This window comes from Pavona decussata, unplaced genomic scaffold (genome assembly GCF_977016875.1).
Source record: "Pavona decussata unplaced genomic scaffold, jaPavDecu1.1 SCAFFOLD_42, whole genome shotgun sequence".
Taxonomy (NCBI): domain Eukaryota; kingdom Metazoa; phylum Cnidaria; class Anthozoa; order Scleractinia; family Agariciidae; genus Pavona; species Pavona decussata.
The window spans coordinates 635,001-647,500 of NW_028145464.1; the positions used below are offsets into that span (position 1 = coordinate 635,001).

The window sequence follows — 12,500 nt, forward strand, 5'->3', positions numbered from 1 at the left end:
AATTGTAAGCCACTTCAAAAACATATACAGACAGAGACAAACAGATATGCATGGGTAAGCATATCAATAACTAAAATTTGTTTATTTTTCGTAAACAGGAACTGACACTAGCTCTTTTGCTGGATTTCGAGCTTGCAAATGTCTGCATTCGTTTCGTCGGACGGATCTGTTTGGGGAATGCGAACCATGTAGTAGTGGTTTAGAATGTGCCGATGACTTTGCAACTTTAAAATCTGGTTTCTGGTGGTACTGGAAAAATGGAACACACAAACATGTTTATAAAGAATTCACAAGCAATGTCCTCAATGTCTCTGCTGAAGATAATGCACACATGGATGGCTCCCTACCCAATCGGACATTAACAAAGTACCCATACGCCTTACCAAAACCTCACAGATGTCCCCGCCAAGAATCTTGTACTGGAGGTATAGATTCTAACTGCGGCAAGGGATACAAAGGTCCATTGTGTGAAATATGCAGTGATGGCTTCTACAAACAACTTAAAACATGCAAACAGTGCCCAACAAAAGCATGGATGATCGGGCAACTTTCCATCTTGGCAGCAGTCATTATCATAATAACCGCTATCTTGGCATGGTCAAGCAAAAAGAAAAGCAGAAAGAATCTCAAGCGTTCTTCAGTGGACATTCTTCTTGGGCGGCTCAAAATCGTAATTGGCTTCTACCAAGTAACTTTTGGACTGCTTGAAGCATTTGCATACATTAAATGGCCCGACTATCTTGCCTACATCGGAAAATATTCTCAGATGCTACAGTTCAACGTGTTCCAGATTGCGCCTGTTCACTGCTTCTTCCCAGAATTGAAAATCGATGCATTTGGAGATCTGTTTGCCATACTAACAGTGAATGCTGCAGTCATCATCCTTTCACTATCTGTTTATGGAATCAGAAAGTTATACCTCTTGCGTTCCTCATTGGATGACCGACAGAAAGCCGTGAAAATGTCTCAGACGAAAGAGTTGATCTACAGAAACGTCTTTTTCATCCTATATGTTACCTACCTCAGCACTTGTTCTAAAACAGCAGCAGTACTCCCTCTCGCTTGTCGTACTCTTTGCAACGATGATGAAGAGGATGATTGTACCAGATATTTAAAGGTGGACTTTGGCATGAACTGTGATAGTTCAAGATACAAGCGTTTAGTTAACGTCGGATACGTTGCCGTTGGTTACGTGATTCTTGTGCCAGCTGCATCATTTCTCATCCTCTGGAGACAAAGAAAGGCGCTGGGAAGTATCGGAAACGAGGACGATGGTGAAAGTTGCGACGACGACAATGAAGCAAAAAGCACTGAATCGCTAACAGGATTACGATTCCTGTTTGAAAATTACAGGCCTGAAGTATGGTATTGGGAACTTGTTGACATAGCCCGCAAGGTTATCCTGACATCTGGTTTAATCCTAATCGGCAGTGAGAGCAGGTCCTATGCAGGAATCGCTTCCATCACATCAGGCATTTACGCAGTTATCTTTGCCCTGCAAAAGCCAGTGGTAGATCTGTTCGAGAACAGGTTAATGCAAACATCGCTAGTGGTCACTTTCGTCAACTTGGGAATAGGGGCTGTGAGTAAGATTCCCGGCGAAAACATCCCTACATCTGTTGACCGTGTCCTGGATAACATCGTGTTCCAGTTACTGGTGGTTGTAGCAAACGCTTTAGTGATCGTCCTTCTAATAGGTAAGAAAGCATTTTTGTCGATCAGCTTTTATCTTGTTCAGCCTGGAAAAAAAAGTGGGGTGGTGATAACGTTTTAAATACCAAATCAAACACTTTTCTTAAAATGTATCAGCTGGCTAACAATTTGGTATAACAATTTTTTGATGACGTGGCTTACTGTTGCCATGCCGACAAAATTTTGACAACTCCAAATGTTATTTTTCTTTCTTTATTTATTTTTTACCTATCTGTAAGAGATTTTAGAGGATCTTACCCACTATGCTTTGAGGGCCTCGACAAGAATATCCACCATTCTCTCTTACATAGAAATTCAAGGATTTTTACACGGTGAATTAGAATTCTGTTCCATGCTGTGTAATATAACACATTCCGGTCTTCATTGATCATCAAGACGTTCTTAATTTATCAGTGGTTTTATTTCATGAATTAATTATGTTCTGTTTACGATTTTTCTCGCAAATTTGTACCACAAACCGTCTGCTTAATTCATCATTGTAACATCTTGATGGTTATCCCTTGTGTTGAGGAAATGATATTTCATAGTTTGTAGGGCTTTTCAAACCTATTCGCCGACATTTTACTCCATCAAGCGTGTTAGAAGCCTCAGTAGTCTGCCGGCGGACTAAATACAGACCGCTAGGTCGTGTATTATTTTATGATTTTATTCTTGATATGTATGCACTACATTTCGAAGGCGATCGTAAACATGTACGTTTGTACTCGACGTGATTTGGGTTAAACAAGGTACCATCGGTGAAAGGGTTTTATTTTATGTCATCATGGCTTGTTGTGTAAAGCGACGTGAAATGTTATTGGTTTTCTGTGGTCTATGACAAAGAAAAAATGGGACACGAAAACGTGGTTTTAAATATTCCATGTTCATACAAATATTCAGTAATATAAAATATTCTGTAAATATTTCCATTACTGCATACAAATATTCCATATTCTTTAAGCGTTGGCACGAATATGTTGCTTACATTTCTGTAAGAGCAAAGCACTGCTCGCTCGAAAATTGAGGATGAAACTGATTAATAAGGATAAAAAGCGAAAGTATCGTAAATTGTATGAAATGGTTGAGAACACAAATACTCTTTTTACAAGTAGTACCGCTGAACTTTTCACACGTAGATCGCAATATTTACAACATCAAAGCCGTGACTGACTAGGATGAAGGGAGGACTGAATAAAGTTGTCTAAGCCCATTTTTTTAAAACGCATTGAGCCCTGATAAAAGGTGGTAAGGAGAAAGTATTTTTGTCCTGAGTAAGTTAATTGCCGGTGAATGATAGCTTTTTATGATTAGTGGCTGCTTACGGATGCACACCATATGTTTTTTGAAAAAAATGATATATGTGCATTCTTTTAAGCCTTTTCTCATTGGCAGATCGGACAACATCAAGCATCGTCCGAAGATTTCCGAATAACTTTCAAGCAATTCCAATCTCCTCTGAGACTTCACGAACACTAAATATCATCATGTAGCGACCACAACACTTCTTGACAAACTTGTGAGGAGCTCCCAGCCATCTTCGATGGCTTCTTATTCTGCAAGCATTAACCACACAGTTTTTTTTGCAAATAAAAATCTACAAGTACTATACTCATACAAAGTTTAGACATCTCATATAGGTAACAGTTAATAAAAGTTTCTCAGCTTTGCCAATTCTCAACTGACAGTTAAAAATTTGGCCAGTGCTACGCTATCCGTTTAACCCCATGCAAACCCTTGTTTCAAAACGTAACCAAAATTGCCCATGCGCCATGATAGCTCTGAGGAACTGTGGAAATTTCCATAATTTATTGACGTCTAAATAATGAATAGCAGAAAAAAAAAAAACGAGAAGTGTGATGCTTCCCTAATTTTATAATCCTAGAAAACAATTCTTTGACTTTCACATTGCAATTTTAAGTAATCTGGCCTATTTTGTCTTTTCAGTCCAGTACATTATATACATGTACTGCTACTTGAAAGAATGGCGAAAAAATCCTAAATGGTCCCTCTCCTGCTGTCTCGCCCTGTTGCTACCTCTGAATGAACTGCAGGGCGAGATTCGAGGACTGGCTGGAGCAAACGTCCTGAAACAGCAGATCCAAACTGGTAAGATTAACATGCCGTCAATAACCAGCACACTAAAAGATAGCGGCATTGTAAATTTTACCCTGGAGGAAGAGCCAGACTCAAACTTGGCGGGAAATGAAATTCCTGACGGAGAATCAAGTCGTATTCCGTCAAGCAAAGAAGATGGTGGATGTTCCAGCCACGGCAGCTCTGAATCCCATGCTCATATCACCGTCGTCAGTATCCACACCACGAAGCCAACAAAATCATACGATACTGCACTTTGAGTCAAGCAAATGAAATGTAACTGTTTTTCGTTTTTTTTTTTTTTTTGGTTTTGTTCTTTATTGTTGGTTTGCTTGTTATTTTGTTTTATTTTGCTTTTTTTTTTTCATGTTCTTTTCTCTTCACTTTGGCAAAAAAAAAAAAAAAAAATGACAGACTTAAGTTTTTAAAATTGTTAAACGGTATCCAGATCTCACCCTACTCTAAAATAATTTGGAGATTTAAGTACGTCGAAAGAGCGGGGTCTAGATCACATTGCCAAAGTTATTATAAAAAATCTCCCTGAGGAAGATAGACACCTATTTACCGATCCCGACATGAATTACAAATCAGTGAGTAAAATCCAGGTGAAATAATTTCAATAATCAAGTGTGTCACAATTATTCCTAACGAGTACCATTATGATTACTGATACATAAGTCCATAAATAAACAAAATTCAGGTTATGAATGATTTTAGTAGTAGCGAATCGGAATAAATAACAATGGGAAAAAGCACACACTACGTGATAATAAAATATACATTCTCTGCAGCGTGCTAACTAATGAGTTATGGGATGAGCTACCTCGCATAAGAGTAAATCGCCTGTAAAGTGGCTGATAAAAAGGAAAGATTTAGCCGTAGATAACATAAAAAGAAAAGATTTGGCAGATAACATAAAAGAAAGGATTTAGTAGGTGACATAGAGAGAAAAGATTTAGTAGATAACACAAAAAGGAAAGATTAAGTAAATAACAAAAAAGTAAAGATTTAGTAGATAACATAAAAAGAAATCTTAAGTGGATAAATGAATATTAACAAAAACCACTTAAGTTCATTTATCTTTACGTAATTTATCAACTAAAGTGAATATTGATTCGTTTAGACACAGGTCAGGCTGCACCCTTAATGTAACCAGGGAAACGGTGTGGTGTAGAAGGTAAAATAGGGACCTCAGCAGAGACAACGACGACGCCAACGAAAGCGGAACTTCAAAATTACATTCGCGGTGTTTTGTAATGTGGCCGAACTATCTAGGAGCTAACGTCGTACGGGCAGCTTTCAAGTTTAGAAAGAGAAAAAAAATAATCATCAAGCTTAAGACAGGCGTCATTTTACGTTGTTGTTTTGCAGAGGACGGCAAAGAAATGTACCAAAGTGTATAATGCACGTACAGAGCCAGTGTTTTCTGAAGTTCTCGTTGACGTCGTCGTCGTTGCTACTAAAGCTCCTCATTATTAGATAAGTTAGGTGGCCGTTTGGTCATTTTAGGTTTGTGTTTACCCTAAACCCAAAATTTAAAATAAGGAAAATGTTGATCTACTAGTTGATATTTAATGATTTGTAGACTGTTAGAAACAAGAAGGTACAATATATATATTGCCGTGGGACATTAGTACTTAAGGAACCAATGAAGTTAATTTTTGTAGCTAATCACTGGGACTGCCTACAGCAACGGACGCAAAATGAGGTTCATGCCTAGGGAATTGTTTTTAGGAAACTTACAAGGGGCACAAATGGGCGAGTACGTAAACGTTTGCCACAAGAAAAGGAGGGCAAACTTACTATCACGCAAAATTGCATCTGGAAATAGTGTTAATGGTCTCATTTTGTGTCGAGTCGTTCTAAATGGATAAATATACTAGCAGTGAGGTTTTGTTATACAGTCCTAATGTTTCAATCTACCCAAAAAGACATAACGGATTGTTCGCATTATGAATTTTCTAGTCTAGATGGAGGGTTGACATGTTGATTTGGTCTGTTGGGACCAAGTCAACTGTCCGTAATATACCACCTGTCATTCAGAGGTGTCCGTATCATGTGAGTGTTTAAAGGTAGAGGTTCCACTGTAGGAATTTTAAAATAAGCACTTAACAGTTTTTTTCCTTATATTAAACAGCTCAGGTTCTTATTAAACTCCAACTAATAAGTCGTTTGCAAACGCGGTGGAACAGTTGGGTTTTGGTGATTCAGTAATTCTCATCGTCTAGCCGTTTGGTTGGATTACTGTTGAGATCCGTCCTAGAAACCCTGTTTTTGCGTTTGTCCAGTTATCAAGCATTCTTGTTGGAGCTTGTACATAAGGCTCAATTAATGGCTTTAAAATAATTTTGGTAATATAACTGTACGAACTTAAATATCTTCTGTCCAGTTACCTAGCATACTTGCTGGAGCGTGTACAATTTAAGGCTTGGCTGATGCTTTTTTAGATAACATTTGGTAATATAACTACAGGAACGTAAATAACGTTTGTCCACTTACCAAGCATGTTTACTGGAGCGTGTGCCGAAGGGCTCGATTAATGCCTTTTAGATAAAATTTGGTAATATAACTTTGAGAAGATAACGTTTCTTCAGTTACCTAGCATGCTCGTTGTATCGTGTACAAAAGGCTCCATTAATGCATCTTAGATGACATTTGGTAATATAACTGTAGTAACTGAGAAGATAACGTTTCTCCAGTTACCTAGCATGCTTGCTGGAGCGTATACAAAAGGCTCCATTAATTCTTTATAGGAGACATTTGGTAATATAACTGTAGGAACTTTAAAAAGAGAACGTTTGCCCAGTTACCTATCATGCTTGCTGGAGCGTATACAAAAGGCTCCATTAATTCTTTATAAGTGACATTTGGTTATATAACTGTAGGAACTTTAAGAAGAGAACGTTTGCCCAGTTACCTAGCATGCTTGCTGGAGCGTATACAATAGTCTCCATTAATTCTTTATAGGTGACATTTGGTAATATAGCTGTAGGAACTTTAAGAAGAGAACGTTTGCCCAGTTACCTAGCATCCTTGCTGGAGCGTATACAAAAGGCTCCATTAATACTTTTTTAGGTAACATTTGGTAATATAACTGTAGGGACTTAAAGAAGATAAATTGTAAAATAAGAGAAGCATTAAATAAAGCCTGTGAACCTGAAGCTGTAATATTCACATGAAAAGTCTTTGTGTGTAGAGACTGTTTTAGACGTATCCTTGTCATTTCCTTCAACGTCTCAAAGATGTTCGCGAAATCAATCGCCCAATATTCTTCCTGTCTCACGAATGCATAAATGTTTACATAGATCAAGTGCATTTTGCGCAATCATTACTTTTTCTTACAAGCGGGAAGGAAAACCAAAACCAATCGTGACTTCTGAATTGTGATTGGTTTGGCAACTGTTGGGTGGCTAGAGGGAAAATGCGTGTATTCAAAGGTTTCAGTCGGCTTGAAATGTGTTTTAATATCCAGTATGGAATGACGATGGAAGTGATTGCCTTTATATACAACTGTTTATACGCAGGTTTTAATTCAAGTTTCCTTTATTAAAAGTACTGAATCATTTTCCTTTTACCACTGTATATAGAATTCGGACATTTTATTTATCAACGGGGAGGGTCTTGAAATTTTATGACGAGTTCCAAGGGAGGGTCGGGACATTTTAATTCCCATCCTTTCATTTCATCCCCATCCCTCCCCCCTGCTGATATCTGACAAGTCTCTAAGGGCGATTTACACGGTACGACTTTGTCGCATGCGACAAGCTTACGACAGGATTACGACACGAATTGTTTCGTATAGATCAACCTTACAACTCGCTTACGACTTTCGCACGTCACAAAAAATGTCGTAGCATTTTAAAACTTGTTTCAGAATCCTATGACAATTGTAGGTATAGGAAATGTTGAATGAGGAGAGTTGTATGCGATTTTTTGCATGACGAGAACAGCGTGCTCTCTAGAAATCGCACGCGACAGTCGTAAGCAAACGTTGTACCGTCTAAATCGGCCTTTAGTGTTTCGGTGTCTTAACCATATGGGGTGCTGTTAGCTACGGGTTAATCACATACTGTACTTTGGCGGATTTGAAGTTACACAAACGGTTGAAATAACGAATTGAGGGTTTCTAGTAACAAATAAAAATATTCCATTTTGCTGTGCGACTGTACTTTGATAACGCCAAAACGTGGTGAGAACAAAGAAGTACGCTAGGAGCCGCAGGCGAGTAGCGTGACTGATGTTCTTACCACGTTTGACTTCCTCTGTGCGTTACCAGAGTACAGACCCACAGCAAAATGGAATCTATTTGTTTTATACAATAACCGAGATATTTAAACACGTTTCGTGAGCGAGCATCGCATTGCCTGAACTGAGTCAAAAACTTTCCAGTAAACTCAGTTTTAGACTACTACACACATGCAACTGTGATCTTCTAAATTAGAGTACAATCCGAAAGAAGTTCACTAGCAATATTTTCAAAACTAACCTTTATTCCAGAGGAAATCCTGACCCCAAAATATTACAGCATGTAAGTCGCTTCATTGCGATTTCTAATCGTGCCCGCTCGGGATTAGCCGTTGCCCGTTTGCTCGGCACTTAACAATGCAATTATTTTCTTCGAGATTCCTCTCTTTTTTTTTTTTTAATTTAATTTTTTTTTGGTGGGAGGTGGGGTGGGTAGGTAACATTCCCCTAATTTTTTGGAAAACTCTCAATATCTGCCTAAAGAAAAGGAAAGGGACATGAAATCATGTTGGTGTTGTCTAAATTTTGTTTTACCTACAATGAATGTGATGTTGAATCAGCGAGCTACAGCCTGTTTTATTTGCTCGGTCAAAAAAATAAAAAGGAAGTAAACATCATCAACAGCAGCAACGACAACAAGAACAAGAACGGTGTTTCATTGACACTAATTTTTAAAATTGTTCGTATGGTTTTGTTCGTCACTGATTATAATTGTCGATGGACTTTCTCTCCTTCTGTCCATCGGTATATGAAATCACGTTTAAGGAATTTACAACCTTAAACACCCCTATGCTTCTACAAACCACCACTGAGTAGTAGAATTGTGACTTGAGGAGCATCTATGTGCACTATTGACTGTTTCGTACACGCCGAGACCATCTTGCACTGCGTCTGGAAAGGTAGTTTTACATTCTCCATTCGATAAATACGAGTCGACGTGAGCATGCCAAGATTTTCCTTGGAAATAAAAAGCGGTACAGTTGTTGCATCCATATCTCCTGGTATTTATGTATTCGTATCTTTTGCATCCGCTCATCACCTCAGAATCCATTATGTTGATGTCGCTCAATTTAGCCCTCATGTAGTCGGTATAGTTGAGTCCTTTACTGTTAAAGTTGCATGTGGCTCGGACATGCGTAGAGTGGTTAGCGATAGCCTTCATCAGGGATAATGATGAACGGAACCTTTTCCAAGAACACCGGTTTTGGTTGACTTGATAATCCTCATGAAATGGCCTCCGGGTTTAAACTCGTTCTTGTTAGCCAAGCTGAAAGACTCCAGAAGGGTTCAAATACTTCTGTTCTCCGGATTAAAATCGTAGAAGGTTTTGTACATAAAACTGGTACTCGGATTAAACAAATGGTACACACCCGACAAAAATTGTTTTTTTTCTCCGGAGTTTCTCCTTACAAGACGTGGATTTCCGTTTCTGGCAAAATTTCCCGAAGTATCCAGCCGTGCACGTGCATTTAAACTTGTGTTTGGCGTTGTCGATTAGCTCAGTGCAGGTGCCTCCATGGGCGCACGGACTCTGTTTACAACACTGGTTATTGCATGGTTGGTCTGGGCATAGACCCAATGCCAAAATGTCAGCCATTTTTGCATTGGATGTATACGCTGTACATAGAAGCCTTAATTAAGCATGTTTTAAAATACACCAAGCCTCACATCTAGAGGCTAAATTTTCGGAGCAGTTGTCTTATTTCCTTGTAGCTCTGGCCCTTAAAGGAATCTAGTTGTACTAGCTAACTTATTGGCCTGAAATTAAACTTGCCTGTTTGCTGAAGTGGTAGCCTTTCAATCCCGTTGGCTTATTCAACTGTGATAGACAAAACCAATAACACCCAGCCAGAGGTAGGAATGCCAATTTTGTTAAAATGGACCTTTAAAATAATGCTATGTTTCTAATCATTCATGTAGTAGTATACTTATATATCTTATTTTGTTGATGCTTTTCATCATTGTAACTTTTACATTTTAATTTCACCTGTCTTTAGTCTTGGTTTTGATTACTCTCGAGGCAAAATTTGACGGTTACTTTAACCGTTTGATTGAGGCCTTCCTTATAATTAGGTATTTAAGGTAAACAAATCATGCAGAGCAGTGAAAGAATTCATAAACCTGCTGAAGTAAATGTCCATAAAAGCAAACATTCAGTAAAGCATGTTTTGGTATCCAGGCATATACGCTAACTGCTGTCTGAATTCCACAATTCCAAGGCAACTTGAATTCACTCGGCAATCCCTTCTTTACAATACACATTTCTTATCAATACGCTTCGGTAAGCTTACCCTAAAGAAAAAGAAAAAAGGTCAAACCCAGGCCCATCGAGAAGACAGCATGATTAAGAAGTTAAGAAAAAAGAACAGGTCTTCATCCACGGCTTTGCTCGAAGGAATGACGTTGCTTGTTTTTGCAGTATTGGCTTTTTTGTTCTTTTTTTGAATGAATGTCTTACCTGGTGTTGATCATTACGGGGACACTTGTGATCTGTACCTCAACAATATGGCCCATGCGTACTTATTAATTCACCATGATTTACTGAATTCTGTTAAGATTGATTTGGCCTTTACGGGCTTATTAGTTTACAACTTTTCCTGAAGACTGCGGTGATATGGTACATCTGACTAGCGTCATGGATAACCTGGCATAGTGGTGATCACGGAACTCTAAAATAGAGCTAGAGGAAACCAAAACACGAATAGAATTGCATGGATTGCAGAGAGAGTTGCGCTGATATCGTTTAGTGTACATGTGTTGCCGAGGGATATTGGTATGCAAGAATGGTCTTCGTGCTCCTTCACAAACAAACTGCAGTCAAGCCTTACAAAGAAAGTAATACACAAGGACCGACATGGAATTCCACCTTAATCAAGATTTATTATTTCAGTAACGTACAAAAATTTGCTTCCTAGCTGTCAGGATTCAATTTTCCATCGCGCTTTTATTTCTTTCATGTTATGTGCACCCGCTGTATAATTTTGCTGTAACAATTGATCGGTTCACTTAAAATGGATTGCTACATAAAATCAATAAAACCAATTGAAGTGAGCCGTCTACGTTTTTTTTTTACAGTGTAACTAGCTGCATAGAAAAAAGCCGTCAGTTTATCGTATTGACTTGCTCCTTCAGTTAAGTAGGGATGCGAGCCCGCGAAAAATTGTGACTCACAAAACTGCTCCTAGAGCCCTTCTAGGGCTTGCTTTAGTGGTTATCACCATTTTGCTTTCAATTCTGCAATTACCTTGGCACTTCCAAAGAACGTTCTCGAGAAGGGCTGGAAAGATGGAATGGTTGAAACCTCCATTACATCTTCCCGGCCTCTAATTTCTAAGATTCAGTAATTGCCTAACCTTATTATTATTACAAGTACAATCAGTTATAAATTGTCTCAATTTTCTTGTGGAACAGGCCCTTTTGGCTTACTGTATTTGCATACTCCGATCCTTCTCTCTATCAGTTCCATCCGTGATCATGTACACGTCGGCGATTACCTTAGTTTGTTTCGTCGTCTTTATACCACGGAATGGATGGTATGCAATAGAGCTTGTTAATCTGATCTCTGAATTCGAAACCTGCAATTTTGCACACTCCGGTAATGAACTAGTGCAATTGGATTTAATTTTGGTGTTAGCAAAATAACAATTTTTCGTGAATCAAAAACGTACGCCAACTTTTTTCTTCAACTTGAGCACAAGGCGGGTTAAATGAGCGGACGTATGTTAAATGAGCGGACGTATATCTCCAAAACTTGCATGACAACTTTAAGCATTTCTAAATTGATAGCCAACGGTATGCACAAAGCCATTTCTTTGGAGACGATCAGCGGCAAAACGATTACCTTAGCAAAAATACCCCGGATACTTCCGTTTACACCAGATCGCAGATTCACTATACCAAACTTACAAGGCCGGAATCACCCAAAACTATTAGATTCACCATTATAAGTGTAAAGTGAGAGAACGGTGGGGACAAAGTGTGATCACAAATTCGGGATGTTTGTACTAGAGTCCCTGAACTGACCATCACCTTGTGGAGGGACTCTATCTGGTCAGAGGCCATAATAACTAGTGCCAGACCAGTCTCAAAACCTCAAGTTCATTTACTTCTAAATCAGACATCTGATGCAATTGAACTCTCAGTTTTTTCATTTGTTCAATTCAGATTTGCATGCCGCAGTCACTGTGTGATACTACGTATATGAAGTCCGAAAAGGGACACGTTTGATGAAAGGTAATAAAATTCAAAACTGATCTACGCAATGGTGGCACACATACTTGCTGGTGAGATGAGCGAAACTCACAAAATCACAGAGTCAACTGACGGTCAGAATGTTCCATACTGAATACAACCGTGAATGCTCAAAAGTCACTTGTTAATATTAGAGTTCAGTGAATAAAAAAAAAGCATTTAACAAAAGAAACAACAACAACAACAACAACAAATTTCAAAGTCAATGGCCATATACT

At 38.6% G+C, this 12,500-nt stretch overlaps 1 protein-coding gene and 1 long non-coding RNA gene across 3 annotated transcripts in view; one reads left to right on the forward strand and one right to left on the reverse strand.

The window, feature by feature from the left end:
• LOC146482843 (uncharacterized) overlaps nucleotides 1-6,860 on the forward strand; it is a 22,981-nt gene extending 16,121 nt beyond the window's left edge. For both annotated transcript variants that reach the window (XM_085106649.1, XM_085106650.1), the window contains 2 exons: nucleotides 99-1,697; nucleotides 3,637-6,860. In XM_085106649.1, coding sequence (XP_084962775.1) covers nucleotides 99-1,697; nucleotides 3,637-4,046 — 2,009 coding nt within the window. In that variant the 3' untranslated portion in view covers nucleotides 4,047-6,860. The remainder of the gene's footprint in view (nucleotides 1-98; nucleotides 1,698-3,636) is intronic.
• LOC146482844 (uncharacterized) lies at nucleotides 4,295-7,451 on the reverse strand. Its single transcript, XR_014864029.1, has 2 exons — nucleotides 6,854-7,451; nucleotides 4,295-6,531 (listed from the first exon to the last, which is right to left on the reverse strand). It is a non-coding gene; the product is annotated as an uncharacterized LOC146482844 (long non-coding RNA).
• Nucleotides 7,452-12,500: the final 5,049 nt, after the last annotated feature.